Source organism: Asterias rubens, chromosome 6, assembly GCF_902459465.1.
Source record: "Asterias rubens chromosome 6, eAstRub1.3, whole genome shotgun sequence".
Classification (NCBI taxonomy): Eukaryota; Metazoa; Echinodermata; class Asteroidea; order Forcipulatida; family Asteriidae; genus Asterias; species Asterias rubens.
In genome coordinates, this window is record NC_047067.1 from 10,605,290 (window position 1) to 10,625,811 (window position 20,522).

Genomic DNA, 20,522 nt, shown 5'->3' on the forward strand with positions numbered 1-20,522 from the left:
GATTTGGGTTTGGGCTTAAACAAATTTACTTGGAGCAATTTTTCTTATTTAATTATTTGAATTATTTGTGTTTACATGTATTTAAAAAATGTTTTGATTGTAGAAGCAGAAAGCAGAGAAGCTGACCCATTACCCGTTGTTACTTCCTAAATCCACATCTTCCATTGACGTCAAACAAAAGCATAAAGATGAATTCACTCCTTGTAAATGTCAGGTAAGTCAGAAGTATAGACCCATTGCATATGACATCACAATCTCAAATAGGAGGCAGATCATTGGACAATAGCTGTTCTCTGTGCGTACCTCAGCGTACCTGTAGCATTTTGTGTTATGCAGGGGGGGGGGGGGGGGGCTATTGATTTCTTACACAATACAGAACCTTGCTCCGAACAATGTGCATAATTTTGGGTGTCAACTCTCTTTTGTGCATGATTGACACCCAAAATGACATCCAGGATAAGCACATGTGAGTACGCTGTGCGTATTGCAAGGGGTCTAGGTCCACTGCCACAGATCGATGCACTAAGTGAAAATAGTAGTCCCTGTCGGTTACCTCTGCCCAGGGCCCAATATCACAGAGCTGTTAAGTAGAAAATACTGTTTATTAGATTAGTAAACACATTAGTGGGGCACCAGTTCCAACATTGTGAACTTTATAGAATTTTGGCGGGTAAGCAGTTTTTGTTAATCAAAATTTGTGTGTTCTGAGCAAGTTTTTATGTTACAGGCTTTATGAAATTTGGCCACGGGTAGAAATTAATAACCAGAGTTCTTTTCAGAGTTACATGTAAGTAATCTCCAGAATTCCAAAAGCTACTCCTGCGGCAGAAGAATAAATACCAAGACAAGTTCTCAATGAACAAAAAATCTACACGCAAAGAATATATACAGAAAGGGAACTTTAAGATAAACTGGATGGGTGCTACACAAAAATTCTGCGGAAACGCTTTAATGGTCACTGAGTCAACACATGACAAATACAGAACTGTATGGTAAGGAACCAAAATACAACAGCATCGTCTGAGACTCCTATGGCATTCATACGGACACACCAAAGAACCTGTCTCTCAGCTTATATTACCTTGTAACCAAAACATGGAAGGAGAAAATGGGGAAGAGGGAAGCTTAGCTATACCCATTTAGTTGCTAGGGACATCGGGGTGTTTCCAGTTTCCTGATTTTCCCAACCTAATTAGAGATAGACAGGGATGTGTAAGCCTCGATCGAAATGATTCCGACTACGGTCGACTAGAGAGAAAAGCCATTGGTCCTGTGTGTTGTAAAAGAACCCAGTGCACTTATCAAAAAGAGAATGAGTTGACCCCGGTGTTCCTGGTTTGATTGGCAGCATATTGCGCTACCGCACCTTGTAAACCATTATACATGGTGCTATGTAAAAGGAGTAGGTCTCCTAACTCAGATGTAGTCCCACATACCTTGCAGGAAATACTCTATTTTAAAGCGCCTTGAGTGTCACTGAGTGACGGAAGAAGCCACTATTATTATTATTATTATTATATTAATTGCACAGAAACCAGACTGCATTTTTAGTTTATCCAGGGTCCCTTATCGAAAAGAGAAGGGGTTCGCCTCGGTGTTCCTGGTTTGATTGCAAGCACATTGCGCCACTGCACCTTGTAAACCATTACATGGTGTTATTTAAGAGGAGCAGGTCTCGTAATTCAAATTTAGTCCCACATACCTTACAGGAAAATACTGAATGCTGAAGTGTCTTGAGCATCACTGAGTGACGGATATGTGCGCTATATAAGAAGCCACTATTATTAATATAATGTTTATTGTACAGTTACTGCGGTCTGCCAGTAAGTGGTCAGTTGGTATACATCGCACTGAGGACTCCATTCATCAAGCTTACATCAATCTCATCACTCGGGCCAAGCATTATATCTACATTGAGGTGAGCACATTGAATTTTGTTATTATTATTTTTTTTTTCATGCAAGTCGCCAGACACACAAGGCTGGAAAGCCACTTCAAGGTGTGGGCTACAATTATTTTATTCTAGAGGCCGTTGCCACTACTCCAAAAAAGGGTTACCCCTTTTACAGTCCATACGGATGTAGGCTTGGGTATCATGTTTGTTTGTTTGTTGTTTTTTTTTTTGTCGTCTGTTTGTTTGTTTAGATGATCTTCTCGTCAAGGGCACGTGGCAAACTGCCTTACATAGGGATATAAATGTCAAACAGGCAACAACTAATCACTCTCATACACTGCTTTAACATCTATGATTATGGATTGTACAAATCAAGAAATTGTGAATCAGTAACTAGACGACAATACTTATTCTAGTCATTGTGAAATCGTTGGTAAGCTTGGTAGGTTTCAAACCCTCAACCTTGTAATCCTGCAATCCTTGTAGTCCTAAAGTCCTGCAGTCTAAAACCACTGGACCATGGTGACCTCTGTTTTCTTCAAGTTATTTTTTTCTATGAGGTGCTGTGGCCGAGCGGATAAGAGCACCGAACTCAAGCTTTGGTGCTTCTGTTCAGCAAAGTGTGGGTTCGAATTCCGGTCGTGACACTTGTGCCCTTGAGCAAGACACTGTAACCATAAGCTTTTCTTACCAAGGGGTAAATGGGTACCAAAAGGGCCAGTGACCCAGAAGCCGCTATTAAGAGGCCACAGTTGACTACTATCATCTTAAACGTTTTTAATGCAAGTTTGCCCCAAACAAGGCTAAAACCCACACTTGGTAAGGGGCTATAAGAAGAAAAATATTACCGCAAACTGCTTACCAACTAAATTGACCTGTGGTATGAATGCAAAGAAATTACATGTAGTTATCCTGACATTATCATGATCCAAGAAAGTTTTTTTCTCAAAGGCTGAATGACAACACAACACACACAAATAGGTAAACTGGTGTAACCATACATACACATACAACAAAATATTTGTAAAGTGCCTTTACATCAAGATCAAAGCACCGAAAAGAGCAAAACCAATGGAACTATAACTACAACAAATTACATCTGACACAAATTAGTTTTGAGAGATTTTTTTAACAATGTCAAAGAGTTACAATTTTGATGCGTTCTGGGAGGTCGTTCCATTTTCAGGGACCAACAAAGGAGAAAGACCGGTTGTGAGCAGATGAGAGTGTTCTGATGGTTGATTGTTCGGTTAGGCGTGTGGTGTCAGAAGCTGATCGCAAGCTTGAGTGTGGCGGTTGGTAGACGATTAGTAGCTCGGTGCTATTCCTAGAAGGCATTTAAACACAGTAACTAAAACTTTGAGAAAGACTCTGCTAGAGTCAACGTCCGGGCCACTTACTTTTTATTTCTCATTTACACAGAACTGCATATTGCATTTAAACTTATTCAACAATGCTTTCTTTGTTTTCGTTTTCAGAACCAGTTCTTCATAACCATTGACTGTGATACTAGCGTTACAAACGGCATCGCTAAAGCTCTTTATGATCGCATCCTCAGAGCTCATGAGTAAGTTCAGCATAAAGCCATCCGATCTTATGGTATATTACATGACACCCTGGGCACAATTTCATAAAGTCTGTTAGCACAAAAATTTGATTAGCATGACATTTCTTCCTTAATGAAAACAAAATTAGCAACCAAATTTCTACGTGATTTTCAGGATGAGCAAACAGCAGCTGAATGCCAGTAACAAGCAATATGCAACAAATTCTAATTTGGTTGGTAATCTTGTTTTTATCAAGGAAGAAATTTCATGCTAAGCAAATTTTTGTGGTTACAGGCTTTATGAAGTTGGGCCTTGTTGGTTTATATTTTGTAACCCATCCACCTCAAAGCTTGTTCAGCAAGCTGGAGTGTCGTGGCCGTGCAGTCTAGTGCACTGGACTCAAGTTCTGGCCCCAATTTCATATATCTGCTAAGCACAAAATTTGCTTAGCATGACATCTATTTCTTGATAAAAACAGGACTTTCAACCAAATTTCCATTAGTTGCACATTGCTTGTTATTGGTATTCAGCTGTTGATTGCTTATCCTGAAAATCACGTGAAATTTATTTGTAATCCTGTTTTTTGGCAAAAAATTTTGTGTTAAGCAAATTTGTGTGCTCAGCAGCCTTATGAAATTGGGCCCTGGTGTTAACAGTGTGTGGGGTTGGTTTTATCCATGGCAGTTTGTGTGGGATGTTACGAGGTGAAGGTCATGTGTGTCGCTTAAAGGATTTTGTTACTTTTTCAAAATGTCCACAGATTTACATTAAACTAACACGGTTTGAAGATAAATAATAGTAGAAAGCTGCCCTTCAGACAGGCGCTGTAGTTCTTGAGAATTTAGTAAAAATGTTTTAACCAGTTTTGGTATTTTACCATACACACATAACAAGTTAATATGTTTTTACATGCTATAAAACTGACACTGTGACATTGCTTTACTCATTTTACAAAAACTACTGCACCTCACAAGTGAGATTTTAAGGGAAGCTTTCTACTATCATTATCTTCAAACTGTAAAAGTTTAATGTAAATCTGTGGACATTGTGTTTCGTGTTTAAAACAAAGGAAATAGACCCTTTAATGCGCATGACAGAACCCCAATTCAGTTAAAGAAGGTGTTTGCCACAGTGGTTGTCCCGTTATTTTTATCCAGGTATTTCTCATTTGATCGCCATTGTTTTGGGTTTTTCTCAGTCCCTAACTGACTGTGTGATTTTCCCTCTCTGGGGTTTTCCTCCCACATCTAAAACTAAAACTTCCTTGTTTTCTCTCCATTGGGTTCTTGAGAGTTCTTGGCTTCACAACCAGAAAAAAAAAACTGAAATGACTGTAAACTGGACATTTTTTTTTAAAGCTACATGTATTACACAGGCATGCAACTCTTCCGCGGAAACGCGGAATTCCGCGTTTTCAAAAAAATTATTAGCGCAAAAAAATACATTCCGCGGTTAGCGCGATCTTAAGACAAATGATTAGCGCTAAAAAAATATCCAAAATACATTCCGCGGTTAGCGCGATCTAAAGATAAATTCAACAATACATTGTAACGCATGGTCTGGCCTCTGCCGCGGCACGCAATCCATTCTACTGCAGGGTCAATCTAAGCCCACAGCAAGCAAAGCGTACGTTTACACACTGCGTGTGGTCACTAATAGCCGTGTGTACGGTCGAAAAATCTGGAACAGTGGAACGCACCCGTGGCGCAGGCGAGTTGTGTGCTAAACAAAGTTATTATACAGCCTTGAAATGAGTCTAAGGTCGTGTCTTCGTCTGGTCCCGCTGTTTTGCAATAGTATAGTATACACGTGTTGTACATGTACATGTATGTGTGTGTGTGAGTTAGTTGCTAAATGTACATGTATACTGTGTGCTAGTTGTGAACAGTCGTATCTTCAAACGTCCGTCAAAATGACATCCAAAAGAAATGATATTTTGGAGCGGGACCGAGTGGTACCTGGCCAAATTAAAGCCATTGATAAAGGAGTAAAAAATACCTGGAAGTGGTTCTGGTTGGAAAAAAAAAGATGTCGACGGTAAACTGCTCGCAAGCGACGGCAAGCGGGAACAAGTGGCTCTCACCGAACATTGTAAGGCGGCAAAGCATCGGCAGTTGATTAAGTTGAGGAAAACTAACTATTGTTTCCCAGGTAGTTATGAAATTTGCATAAAATTATTATTCCCCCCCCAAAAAAAAAAAAAAAAAAAAAATCTGATTTTTTTTCTTTTTTTTGGGGGGGGGGAATAATAATTTTATGCAAATTTCATAATTACCTGGGAAACAATAGTTAGTTTTCCTCAACTTAATCAACTCCCGATGCTTTGCCACCTTAGAATTACGGTGCATACATAGGCAAGGTGTTTTTCCATGTTATTTTAGTTGTATAAAACACTTCACTTTGTCTTTGTCATACATGCTAAGATTGATCCTAAGAGCATAAAAAACCTCAACACTTTTTAGGGTACCATTGTGGGTCTCGAAAAGTTTCCTCTTTTTTTTTCATCGGGCAGTTGCATGCCTGATTACAAAGTGTTGGTTCCAGCTGCCTCTACCAGCATTCCAAGGGGAACTTCCTTCCTTGCATAAACCTTTTTGAGATATGGCGGACACAATGCTACAACATTGTAAAGTTGTGGTAAATTTGTGCGTATTGACCATAGAAATAGAACGTATGTTATTCAGTGAAGTGCGCATTTTAGGCGACGCAGCGTTTACACGTAAACCTAATGACCACCAACATGGTGAGCGTGGCATCAGTCGCGGCGTGTGACGCGCGTTTCATGTCTGCCGTACCTCAAAAAGGCGTATTGGGTTCTTGAGAGTTCTTGGCTTCACAACCAGACAAAAAATAAGCTGAAATGACTGTAAACTGGCAGTTTTTAAGCTATGACAAAGAGTTGATTATTTCATATCTTTCTGTCCATCCAGCTATATTGGGACATGTCGAGTGTACGTGTTCCTGCCGCTTCTACCAGCGTTCCAAAGAACTTTCTTCCTTTTTTTCTCTCCATTGGGTTCTTGAGAGCTCTTGGCTTTACAACCAGAATAAAATCAGCTGAAATGACTTTTAACTGGGACTTTTAAGCTATGACAAGTGTGGATTATTTCATATCTCTCTGTCCGTCCAGCTATAGTCAGACATATTGAGTGTACGTGTTCCTGTCGCTTCTACCAGTGTTCCAAGGGGATGTAGGGGTTTTCCTCCCACATCTAAAGCTAAAAACTTCCTTCCTTGCTTTCACTCCATTGGGTTCTTGACAGTTCTTGGCTTCAAAAGTTGAAATGACTGTAAACTGGACATTTTTAGGCTATGACAAGTGTTGATTTTCTTTCTGTCCATCCAGCTATAGTCAGACATTTCGAGTGTACGTGTTCCTGCCGCTTCTACCAGCGTTCCAAGGAGATGTAGGCGAGGCGGGTAGTGGTGCTATTCATGCCATACTCCACTGGGAGTACAAGTCAATATGCCGGGGTCACAACTCATTGATTGGACGTCTGAAGGATGCTGGAAGTAAGTCTGATCGTCACTTGAAGAAATATGAGGAAGTATAAGAGATGTTAAATTTGCATCGGGATAAAGAATATATATATATATATTTTATACTACTTTCCTGAGTCCTGTAAATAAATATTACAGGCATGTTACTTGGGTGGGATTCAAACCCAGGAGCCTTGCAATTCTAGAGCAGTGTCTTACTAACTAGACCACCGAGGTTGCCCAGTAGCTAGTGGCAGTTGGAATCCTATTGTCAGCAGGTACCACAATGATATAAGAGATGTTAAATTAGCATCGGGATAAAGAATGTTAATTTTTTTGTTTAGGAAAAAAACATAAGATTCAAACTGCCTGTAGCTACCGGCCAACCTCGGTAGTCTAGTTGGTAAGACACTGCTTTAGAATTGCAAGTGTCGTGGGTTCAAATCCAACGCGAGTAACATGCCTGTGATATTTTTTCACAGTATACAGTGCTACATGTACACCCATCGGTGTATAGGAGGAAGTCGTTACGAAGTATACAAAATACCCCAAAAGACAGACGAGATCAATCTTTTATTACATGTCTTAGTTCTTTTAAGAACAAAAGTTGGATGATATTAAACTGTATTGAGACTTTTTGTCTCATTTTGATTCTGATCTTGTACTAAAATTTCTTGTCCGATCCTTTTAAAAATTTGAGCTGCAAGCCCCTGCAATTTTGTGGAATTTCTCCCCAAATTTGAGCCCTGGGAATGACTGATATTTTTGTTAGTACATGAAAAAAAGAAATATGTGCGTCACTTGTCCTGTGCATTTCAGGCGACGCAGATGGTTAGCACAGTAATATATCTAAACATATTTAACTCCCTAAATGCTAGACTTTGGGCAGACAGTATCCACATACATATGGCATCAGAGCAATGAGTCAGTACTTGCTGCAGGTAAGCCGTGCTTCGCAAGTTTTTCCTGTGCTAAGAAGCTCCATTGAATTTGCCCAGGTATTTTGATCACGTTACTTAACCTGAATCTATTGATGTGTAACATAAGAATAAACTGTAAGTAGTTGCGTGTACAACCATGTGTAAAATATCTCTTGTTGGAGTGTGCTCTGAAAAGAGCTGGGGTGGTTTCGACATTTCAGACAGTATACTCTGCTCGTCTTTTTCCCCCCCCGTTTTTTTTCCCTTGCTTTCTTCTCCTCAAGACGAGCAGAGTACGCTGTTCCAAATATCAACATCACACTCGGCTTTTTTCAGAGCCAACACCCTCCTACAAAAGAGATTTTAAACATGGTTGTACCCGCAAGTTTACTCTTTATAGTTATATTCTTTTTTTCCACACCATGCAACGCTTCAAACACCACTCACCATTGATGTGTGTTCTTACAGTCCCTGACCCACAGCAGTACATCACCTTCTACGGCCTACGTACTCATGACTCCCTCGGGGGTGAACTGGTGACCGAGTTAGTCTACATCCACTCCAAGCTGATGATAGTGGATGACCGTAGTATCATCTGTGGGTCGGCTAACATCAACGATCGTAGCATGCTGGGCAAACGAGATAGTGAACTGGCCGTGCTGATCGAAGACACAGAGATGATACCAAGTCGGATGAATGGTGAAGAGTACATGGCAGGCAAGCTGGGGTATGGACTACGAGAATGGCTGTTCAAGTAAGTTCCTTCCACTTTGTACGTCTTTTCCTTTGTTGACATAGCAAGGGCACATTTTCAAAAACATGAATTTACTTGGGTTGTCTGCTGCCACCTTGAGTCCCTACAGTCTCTTGTTGGGTGGAAGTATATTCAGATTATACATTAACCCACAGGTCATTTTAGCTTCAAACAATTTATAAATATCAGCCTCTTGGACAAATTATTTACGAAGTCTGCACTGATGTCTTCAATAGTCCGTCCAGACCATTTGAAACTGTAAAGTCAACGAACGGCATGGCAGATTTTTTTTGGTTTGGACCAAAAATCCGTTTTGGACGCGCGTCACACGCGGCGACTGGTACCACGCTCACCATGTTGGTGGGCAAGTTAGGTTTACGTGTATTAACACCGCGTCGCCTAAAATTCCCACTTTACTGCATAACGCACAGCATACTCTATGCATAGAGTTATATATGAAAACGCACAGTGAAATTGCCCACCAGTATGGCGCATTCAAGATTTTTCTGATGATGACGTCAGGTGAAATGGGTCAATACCCAGTCTGCTTTGATAAATGTCTTCAGTAGTCCATTCTGTAACACTTGGGACCATAAAATCATCGGAAATTTTTTGACCCTGAATCTGAAAATTTTGACCATACCGGCATGGTCGATTTTTTGAACCAAAAATACAAACTCACAAAATTCTCTATAAATCTAACAAATTTGGTTGTTTACCCAGTCTCAGCTGATGTCTTCAGTAGTCCGTCCTGTATCATTTGGAACCATAAAATCATCGGAAATTTTTTGACCCCAAACCTCGAAATTTTGACCATACTTTTTTCATTTTGGACCAAAAATCCAAACTCCCAAAATTCTCTATGAATCTTAAAATTTTGGTTGTTTACCCATTCTCAACTGATAAAATGTCTTCAGTAGTCCGTCCTGTATCATTTGGAACCTTAAAATCACCGGAAATTTTTTGACCCCAAATCTGAAAATTTTGACCCTACCGGTATGGTCGATTTTTTTCATTTCGGACCAAAAATCCAAACTCATAAAATTCACTATAAATATAAAAATTTAGTTTATGAAATCATTGGAAATTTTTTGACCCCAATTCTGAACATTTTGACCATACCGGTATGGTCGATATTTTTCATTTTGGACCAGAAATCCAAACTCATAAAATTCTCTACTAATCTAAACATTTTGGTTGTTTACCCAGTCTCAATTGATAAAATGTCTTCAGTAGTCCGTCCTGTATCATTTGGAACCATAAAATCATTGGAAATTTTTTGACCCCAAATCTGAAAATTTTGACCAAAATTCTTTATAAATCTAAAAGCTTTGGTTGTTTTTAGTGTCAACTGATAAAATGTCTTCAGAATTCCATTCTGTATCACAGGGATGAGATTGTTTAGACTTTTTGCTGAATTCAGACTTTTTATGTGGGCCTGGTAAAGAAAATGAGACAATATTATTTTCAACAAATAAAGAAAATCTGCTCATTAGTCTACTACTCTAGTGCTTTGGATACTGTTTCCAAAAGCTCCTCGAAATCTATAACCCCAGGGGTTACCAAACAGTAGAAATGCCATCATTTCAACATACCTTTGACTTTGTATCCAAGTTTCAGACTTTTTCTTATATGTTTTTTTTTTAGGGAGCATCTTGGAGTCCTTAGTGGCAAAGGGGATATAGACATGACAGACCCTGTGTGTGACGCCTTCTACCAGGGGGTCGTTATGAACACTGCTACAAAAAACACCGATATCTATGAGAAGGTAAGAAGCTGTGTTATAAAACTCAAGAGCCCTGATAGGTAGGCACCCCACTTTTAGTTTTACAAACTACTTATTATTCCCTCACTTAAATGGTGAACCACTTTAAATGAGCAGTTTAAAGGTTTTCTCTGTCAAATTTGGAAAATGAGCAGCCAATTTCATTTTCATGCGTTTGAATTAGAGCCATTTTCTCTTACCAGTTTCTACTGCGTTTCAAGTTCAGAATTTGGCCATTCAATTTTATTGTTGAGTAAAATTCCTTTAGCACTCTGTTCAATTTAGCGTATCGTCATTCTTTTCTGTGACACACAATCATCATACAATTTAGCAAAGCTGGTTCGACTGTTTATTTTGGTCATTTAGTTCTTGTCAATTTCGTAAAGAGGCAATCAATTTTTCTAAATGAGAATTCAAATAAGTACGACTAAACGAATACGAATAAACAAGTAAACAACACTAGGCAATTGTTTTGTATCCTTCACTTTAATTTTTAATTCAAGCAAACCTTATTTTCTTTGTTTATGTTTCCAGTAGACTTTACATGGGGCCCAATGATCTGTTTCTTAATTTTGTTTTTTCTCTTTTTTTATTGGGGGGGGGGGGGGGGTCATGGGTTATCTAACCTTTTATTCGGGGATCTTTATTTGTTAACTGGCCAAGATCTAATTTTGTATTGTGTTTGAATGGGGGTGTTTACTTACGTTTTTGCTATTAATATAATTTGTTATTGTTTATGATGATTCTCTTGATTGCACAATTTCCAGAAATTACTGCTCAAAAATTAATTTGAATTGCTAAACACACGCTTGAAGAAACTCCTGCGAATTTGAATGCTGCTTTGATGAGTTGTTAAATTGAATGATTATTTTGTTAAATTGAATGACGCAACAGTAATTTTGGTAATCATAAAACGAAATCGAATGACCCTCTTCAGTAAAATTCAATTTCGGCAAAATAGAATAGCTTGGAGGTTAAACTGGCTGCTCATTTGCCGAAATTGACAGAGAAAACCTATAATCTACAAATATGCTTTTATGGTGACTAGTCGGTATTAGTTAACAAACTAGTTCCGGAGGCGAAGTTTTACTATACTTCATTTATATTGAGTAACCAGAACATGATTTGGAGCAAGAGATAATGAGGACTGTGAAATAAAATGCACATGATAAGCCATGTTTGTGCGTGTAAAGGTCATGTCCATTAAATTTTCTCATAGTATCTCAATTTCTTAACACAATACTGAATTTTGTGTTTCCTGTTGTTTCTGTTTAAACAAATTTCTTACAAAGTTTGAGAAAAGAAATTCACTATAACTACATGAATATGTAGCATTGTCTGGTCATTTCGTGATGATTGTATAGAAACAAATGGTCTTTAAAAGGTTAATATTAATAACAACACTTAATCATCAGCTTCTCTCCATCAAGGTGTAAATTGGTACCTGTGATTGTGATTGATTAGCTTAGAGCGCTACATTTTTGGCAGCACAGGCTTTATACTCCCCAGGGAGTTGAGATGGTTTAAGGAATGATTTAAGGCCCAGTGACCAGGAGTAATCATGTAGAAGCGCCATAAGTGTCACTGCGTGACGGACCTGAGCGCTAGAAGAAGCCACTAATATTATTATTGTTATTATTTTGTAGGTGTTCCGTTGTTTGCCCTCTGACAAAGTCACCTCCAGTGCCGCTTTACACGAGTATAAGAAAGTGCCGCCACTGGCCAAGAAGAACCCTGCTGCAGCCTCAAGACAACTCAAAGGGATCCGTGGCTTCATCACCTGGATACCACTAGACTTTCTTAAAAACGAAAATCTGGAACCGCATTTTATGGAGAAGGAAGGAATTGCACCATCAAAGCTGTGGACATAAAGGCTATGATGTTGCCAGAGAACACGTAAGAGTTTTTCTTGTTGCCTAAAATGAAAGATTTATAAATTGACCATAGACTGTTCAAGTCTCGCTTGTTTTTGAGCTGGTCAAGATATTCTCTTCTGTGTATGATTTCCAATTTGTTTTGGCCTTGGAAAAATCTGGAAAAAATGTTATGAAGTAGCCCGAAAAGTCTCTATGTTGAAAAAGTTTATAAGAAGTACATGTGTAGGCCAGCCCTTGTACTCGATAAAATGCTCCTACTTTTTTCCAGGAACCAAATATTTATGCCTGATTTGAACATTGGGACCCGTAAGAGAGTGCGAATTTGTTTCTTCAAAGGAATGTGGTCAAAGTGGGACCAAAAATGTTGAATACAAGCAAGACTTGCACAGTGTATGGGTTAAGAGGGCTACATTGCGCAGTCAATTTCCCTTATTTGATGTTTACACGCCTGCCTTAATTTTTAGTCGTGCAATTTGAGTCCCAAAATAGCAGCTTGAAAGACAATGGCCTCGGGTGACGCTGTTACAAGAGGTCAGTATTAACAGTAACTTTAACAACTCAATACTTTTTCTCTGAACTCATGGTATGTGTATTGGATGGCCCAGCAAAACCCAGTGTTAATAAAGAATAATTTAACCATCTCTTTAAATAAAACTAAATTGGTTATGTAAACATAATATTTATAGTTTTATTGTCCAAAAATGAATCTGAGAGCATACACTATTTATTACTGTTCTTTTTTTATATATTTCAAAAATGTGACCCTCTTTTGAACTGAAATTTTCACATGTTAGTTTTATTGTATGTGTCTGCATTTAGAAACAATCAAGCCTAACGAATACTCTGCATTTAGAAATAATCAAGCCTAATGAATACTCTGCATTTAGAAACAATCAAGCCTAATGAATACCTCGCCTTCAAGTCACTCACTGACACTTTCTCCGTGAACCAAGACTAGCAATCTGTGGAGTTTTTATTGAAATATTTGTTGTCATTCCTTGAAGTGTTTTTTTCTTAGCCAATGCAGCAAGATTTATTTTATGATAAATAAGTTGTTTCAGTACTTAAAAGCACAAATATTTGATCAACTTTTACCTGATGACTTTGTAAAGACTGATTTTTATCGCAAATGATTTGATCTATTTTGTTATTTGATCATATATTGTACAGATGATGTTGACATTGTTGGAAACAGAAAACAAGGTGCTTTTTAAATGTGATGATATCACAGCAATTCTTTTAAGCAAATCGTACTAAACTAACTCCTGTAACCTTTAGAAATACAACAAAATTGTGTGTAGTTTTTTACATTGATGATGGCTTCCATTTTTACATAGTTTATATTTAAATAATTGTTGAGGTTGAACACAGAATTGACTAGAGTGGGATTCAAACCAATGACCTCCGGATTAATTTGCAGGCGCTCTACCAACTGAGCTAACTAGCCCTATGTTGGCAGTGTCCCTATTTGATCAATATCTTTGTTTCGGGGAGCCAGAGATCACACCCAAATTAAACAATACACCTTGGAAACGGCAGCCAGGGGATCACCTTTAAGGGGATGCGACTTTTTGTTTCAAATATCAATGTAAACCACAAGGAAAAACTGACTGGGTATAGACAGTTATGCATATATCTTGTAAACTGGTATATAAAGCATTGGTCTGTTAAAGCCATTGGACACTTTCAGTAAACAGTATTGTCCAAGGCCAACACTTTGTGTATCACAACATATATAAAATAACAGACCTGTGAAAATAACGGGAAAGCACCCTTGTTTTTGCACGTTTCGCCGTGCCATGACATGTGTTTAAAAAAAATCAGTAATTCTCAAGAATCGATATTGTTTTAATGTTTTCTCAAAAAGTAAAGCATTTCATGAAGTAATTTTTTAAGAGAAGTCTTTCAACATTACCTTTACCATTACCTGTGAACTCTTTACGTTATTTGTAAATCTGTGAACTTTTTTTTTTTTCTGTACCGAAAGTGTCCACTGCCTTGCAAACTTGAGAACACCAAGGATGATTTTGTAGACTGTTTGACAGTCTTGCATGGTGCTACGATGTGATTAATTCAAGATGATTCTTGTAATGGTTGGTAGAAATCATATACTACATGTACATGTACTCTATGTAACTTAACATCTTTTACAACAAATATTTCTGTAATGAATTGGACCAATTTAACGTGATTGCAATTTAAGAATGAAATCTGTAAATACTTTGAAATGTTTTAAACCTTCTAAGAGGTTGCCTTTTTGCATAAAGAAGTGTTTTTCCTCAAAATAATTGTTTTTTTATATGTTAACAATACATTGTTGAGTGTTAATTTGCACGACACTGTTAAAATTGTACAAGTTTGAATTTTTTTTTAAACCTTGTTAATTTTGTTCAGTGGTTGTTTGTGCTCAAATTTAAGCTCTGATTTACACAAGGCTTAGTGCGCAAGGCTATAAACAGTTCACAAGACAAATTTGCTTAGTGCGCAAGTCTATATAGTCTTCCTTGTAAACAGTTCACAAGACTATAGCCTTGTACACATTTCACAAGGCCATAGCCTTGTAAGCAATTCACAAGCCTTGTAAACATTTCACAAGCTTTGTAAGCAGTTCACAAGGCTTATATTATAGCCTTGTAAACATTTTCAAGCCAAATTTGCTTAGTGCGCAAGGCTATAGCCTTGTAAACATTGTAAACATTTCACAAGCCTTGTAAACATTTCACAAGGCTATAGCCTTGTAAACATTTCACAAGCCTTGTAAACATTTCACAAGCCTTGTTAACATTTCACAAGCCTTGTAAAGATTTTACAAGGCTATATATAGCCTTGTAAACATTTTCAAGCCAAATTTGCTTACCATTTCACAATGTTAGCCTTGTAAACATTTTCAAACCAAATTTGCTTAGTGTGTAAACATTTCACAAGGCTATATATAGCCTTGTAAACATTTTTAAGCCAAATTTGCTTAGTGCGCAAGTCTATATAGTCTTCCTTGTAAACAGTTCACAAGACTATAGCCTTGTAAACATTTTCAAGCCTTGTAAACATTTCATAAGGCTATAGCCTTGTAAACATTTCACAAGGCTATAGCCTTGTAAACATTTCACAAGCCTTGTAAACATTTCACAAGGCTATAGCCTTGTAAACATTTCACAAGGCTATAGCCTTGTAAACATTTCACAAGCCTTGTAAACATTTCACAAGGCTATAGCCTTGTAAACATTTCATAAGGCTATAGCCTTGTAAACATTTCACAAGCCTTGTAAACATTTCATAAGGCTATAAACATTTCACAAGGCTATAGCCTTGTAAACATTTCATAAGGCTATAGCCTTGTAAACATTTCACAAGCCTTGTAAACATTTCATAAGGCTATAGCCTTGTAAACATTTCACAAGGCTATAGCCTTGTAAACATTTCACAAGCCTTGTAAACATTTCATAAGGCTATAGCCTTGTAAACATTTCACAAGGCTATAGCCTTGTAAACATTTCATTAGGCTATAGCCTTGTAAACATTTCACAAGGCTATAGCCTTGTAAACATTTCACAAGCCCTGTAAACATTTCACAAGGCTATATAGCCTTGTAAACATTTTACAAGGCTATATCCTTGTTAACATTTCACAAGCCTTGTAAAGATTTTACAAGGCTATATATATAGCCTTGTAAACATTTTCAAACCAAATTTGCTTAGTGTGTAAGGCTATATATAGCCTTGTAAACATTTCACAAGGCTATATATAGCCTTGTAAACATTTTCAAGTCAAATTTGCTTAGTAAACATTTCACAAGCCTTGTAAACATTTCACAATGTTGTAAACATTTCACAATGTTAGCCTTGTAAACATTTTCAAGCCAAATTTGCTTAGTGCGCAATGCCTTGTTAACAGTTCACAAGGCTTGTAAACGTTTTCAAAGCTATAGCCTTGTAAACATTTCACAAGGCTATAGCAATTTTAACATTTCACAAGGATATAGCCATGTAAACATTTCACATTTCACTAGGCTTATAGCTTTGTAAACATTTTCCAGCCAAATTTGCTTAAAAAAAGGAATCTAGGGCCCCAGTCATTGGGTCTAGGGTTCTCCCTGTAATGTGAAGAATATTAGAACTGGTTATATTACGAAGTAACAACAAAAGAGACTTTCCCCTTTAAATTCTGTTTTTGCTTGGGTCCTTTGGAAAGTACTGACTCCCTAGAACAAGCCTTTACTGACTTTCTGGATCGCTCGATGGACTGCTAGGGAGCTATGACCCCTGGAAACAAGGTATTTCCTAAGTTTCTGTGAGTGGTTGATCAAAATCAGAATCATTAGAACAGATTCGACGCAGTCTGAGGGCTTGACTGTAGGCTATGCTGGTTTTGCAGTGTCGGGGGTGACAGCTAGTGGAATGTAAGTATTGATGCTTATCTGTTGGTTTAACGAGGAGATCTGTGATTAAGCCATCATCCGTCTTGAGAACCTTGACATCAAGAAGTGTATACTTGGTTGAGTAATCACTACTGAATTTGATGGTCCTGTGGAATTAGTTTACGTTGTTAATGGACACTGGACACTATTAGTAATTGTTAAAGACCAGTTTTTTCACTTGGTGTATCTCAACATATGCATAATATGTTTTATATAACTGACATACAGATCCTTGACATTTGATTGGTGGAACTTACTTCACGTGACATTCACTATTACTCCCATCCGCACCGGCGATCAAAAAGACCTATTCGCCCATGGGGAATATCATTTCATTCAACAGTTATGTAGGATCATCCTTGTTCCCAATGTTTTTGAGCAGTACAGCGCCGCTGCTAAAACAAAGGAGCACCTGTGCAAAAGGTTGTGGTCCGATTTGTGTATTGTTAGGCGCTATATGATTTTTGGTTGTCAGTAATTTCAAGTGTGATTTTTCATAATGTTATACTTTTAAAATACATCAAATGACAAGGATCTATATGTCAGTTATATAAAACAAATATTGAGTGGCTTTAATTCGTGGAATGGAAGGAATATGAGCCACTCAATAATTGTATAATAACAAACCTGTGAAATTGATCGTCGAAGTTGCGAGATAATAATGAAAGGAAAAACACCCTTGTCACATGAAGTTGTGTGCTTTCAGATGCTTGATTTTGATAACTCAAAATCTATTTCTGAGGTCTCAAAATCAAATTCGTGGAAAATTACTTCTTTCTCGAAACTGCGTTCCATCAGAGGGAACCTTTCTGACGATGTTTTATACTATCAACAGGTCTCCATTAATCGTTACCAAGTAAGTTTTTATGTTAAAAATTATTTTGAGTGATTACCAATAGTGTCCACTGCCTTTAATGACAACTGTGAGGTTTGCTTCATCCCTTGCCCAGATAAAAAAGATGTCATTGATGTAGCACCACCAGACCCAGGGGTGGCAAGAGTTTGGCACCAACATGCGCTGTTCTAGTTGGCTCACGAAAAGGCATGCCATTGTTGGTGCCATACGCGTGCCCATTGCAGTGCCCTGTACCTGTAGGAAATTCTGAACCAAGAAAGAAAAGTTGATGAACATGTTGCATGAGGGATACAATGTCAGAAATGGGCGGTGACGTGTGACCCCTCTTGGCCAGAGCTGAAGAGCAGGCAGCAATCCCTTCATCTTCAGGAACGTCAGTGTACAGAGAGGACACTTAAAGGCACTGGACACTATTGGCAATTACTCAAAATAATTATTAGCATAAAACCTTGCATGTACTTGGTAACAAGTAATGGGGAGAGGTTGATAGTATACTGTAAAACATTGTGAGAGTAACATAGTTTTCGAATTTGATTTCGAGACCTCTGAATTAGATTTTGAGGACTCAAAATCCAATTAGTATCTCGTATCTCGGAAATCTGAAATGTCATGAATATAAGATGGAATCTGCGACATAGACAGCTGGAGAAAACTGTAAACAAAAAGAGAAATGTTCTCAGTAGGGGAACCATTGCCAGATATGATTGGGTCTCCCCGAGTTATCTAGACTTGTGTACAAGTCGTTAATTGTCCCACGCGGTGAGATAGTCGAGTTGTCACTGCTCTCGCACAAACTGCTGGTTGTCGATTTCTACTCCCCATTTAGTTTATGCGGAGTATAAGTCGGGCAGCGCGTAGTAGTCGCGCAACCAGCAGTTCGCGCGGAGAACACTGCTGCAACTCGACTATCTCACCGCGTGGGACCATAAACGACTTGTCCACAAGTCTACGAGTTGTCTGGTTTGTGTACCTTGGGAAGGAGGTAAAACCTGCCTGTTTTACAGTCAACCGGGGAGAGAAACTTGTGGGCCTTCTTGTCCAGTGCTTGTTGTTTCTCTTTTGAGAAGGTACCTGTTAGATCAGTGTCAAGGGATTCATCATTAATTTTTTTGTTGAGTTGTCTCATTTGATAAAACCACAAGGAATTTTCAGGCAAAATGTGATAAATACACAATTCTGTTGTTCATTTAAGGCCAGTATTTGATAAATACACAAGGTTTGCTGCTTTTTAGGACATTTGATTAATACGCATGCCTTGTGCACATGAGGGCAAATTCTGCATTTTTAGGCAAAATTTGATGACACAAGGAAATGCATAAATTTTGCTCCTTAATGCACAAAAGCATCTAGTTTAATAAAGACGCAAGGCTTTGTGTATTTAAGAGCAAAATTTGATAAAGATGAAGATAACAAGGCGTCATTTTAGAGCAACATTTGATAAAAATGCCTGGTGCATTTTAAAACAAAATTTGATAAAGACGCGCCTTGCATTTTTGTTCAAAAAGGCTGAAATCAGATAAAATCACAAACATGTAGGTAAGACTTGCATTTTAAAATCAGATAAAACTACACAGCATCTTAATCAAAAGTGTGCTGAAATTTGATTAAATCACAAGGCCTTGCAGTTTTGTTGAAAATGTCCTCAAAAGGGGTTAGGTAAGCCTTGGATTTTCATCAAAAATGGGCTGAAGTCAGATAAAATCGCAATGGTGACTTGCTTTTTGTCAAAAAAGGGCTTACTCATCATCATCATCAATCGTCATAAGCTGCTGCAGGTTGATGCAACAACTGCCCACTTCTCCTTGGTTGATTTTGCCTCGCTCTAGGGTCGCCGCAGTTAGTTCAGCCATGGTGAGGCCACTCCAACTGGAGAATCCGTCGATCCTGTGGAGTTTGGGTCTTCCTACCCCGTGACGGTGTCCAAGTGGGGTTCCATCAAGCACTGCTGCTGCAAGACCACCCTGGCGTACTGCATGACCAAGCCAAGCGGAGAGACACCACCTGTTGTCCATCAGCGCTTTGAGGCGTTTCATTTGTGACAAAGACTGACCAGTGGAGTCCAAGTACCCGGTAGTTGGTGCAAGATGTATCTTCCAAAGCTGTCTATGCGCTGGATGTCTGCAGCTTTGAGTGTGAGCGTGTTGGCACAATACAGGACATGGGACATGATCAATGCCTCTGTGAGCTTCAATATGGGTTTAAATGTGATAAAATTGCAAGGGATAAAGCCTTGCATTTTTGTCTATTGCCCTGCACACATTTTGCAATGGTTTACAATGTGCTGTGCCATCTTTGATCGAGTTCCCTGCTCAAACAGTGATAAGGATGGTTCATCTTATTCCTATTAAAGGAACCAGACTAATAAAGGTCTGCAGGGCCAGGCTGCCAGCTTACAACGCAATAGATTTGGTATAAAGAACTAAACAAAAACCATCTTAACACCAAAATGTTTGTTGTATATTAATTTATTGTTATGTTGAATAGGTTTACTGCAATTAAATATTGAAACTACATGAAAGAAGTAAATACCGACCAAGCTACAATTGAGTTGTTGTTCCTCTTTTACAACAAAGTTTTGTACAAAAACAACCTGTACAGAGTATTTCATTTTTGTATATGAATCAAAAGACAACACTGTACGAAAAGACTCAAAGACTCTCTGACAATAACGATCGAGTCTCTGACTGTTTGGTAGCATGACACAACAAGATCATGTTAACTAGGCCTGGGCGACTATCATTAATCGTGCCGCCACAACTACTACAAAAATAATTGTGTCTATCCGTTTGGTGAACCAATTGTGTCACTCACGACTATTCACAACAACATATATTGTTTACAAAAACACAATCAGAAAATCAGTGACACTTTCCTTCAATCCTTATAGCTTGAATTTGACTACAATGTGCTTGCGGCAAACACTGCCAGAATTCAAAATTAGTCGTGACTAGTGTCGTAGTCGCAACTATTTGAGGAGCAACCAGTCAAGTAGCATATTTTACTAGACGCCCAGGC

General features: G+C 38.2%; 1 protein-coding gene across 1 annotated transcript in view; it reads left to right on the forward strand.

Moving 5' to 3' along the window:
- Nucleotides 1–13,653, forward strand: part of LOC117291268 (phospholipase D1-like) — a 50,400-nt gene extending 36,747 nt beyond the window's left edge. The window contains exons 16-22 of the mRNA XM_033772897.1: nt 104–214; nt 1,808–1,918; nt 3,373–3,461; nt 6,788–6,954; nt 8,310–8,595; nt 10,243–10,363; nt 12,007–13,653. Coding sequence (XP_033628788.1) covers nt 104–214; nt 1,808–1,918; nt 3,373–3,461; nt 6,788–6,954; nt 8,310–8,595; nt 10,243–10,363; nt 12,007–12,231 — 1,110 coding nt within the window. The 3' untranslated portion in view covers nt 12,232–13,653. The remainder of the gene's footprint in view (nt 1–103; nt 215–1,807; nt 1,919–3,372; nt 3,462–6,787; nt 6,955–8,309; nt 8,596–10,242; nt 10,364–12,006) is intronic.
- The last annotated feature ends 6,869 nt before the right edge of the window (nt 13,654–20,522 follow it).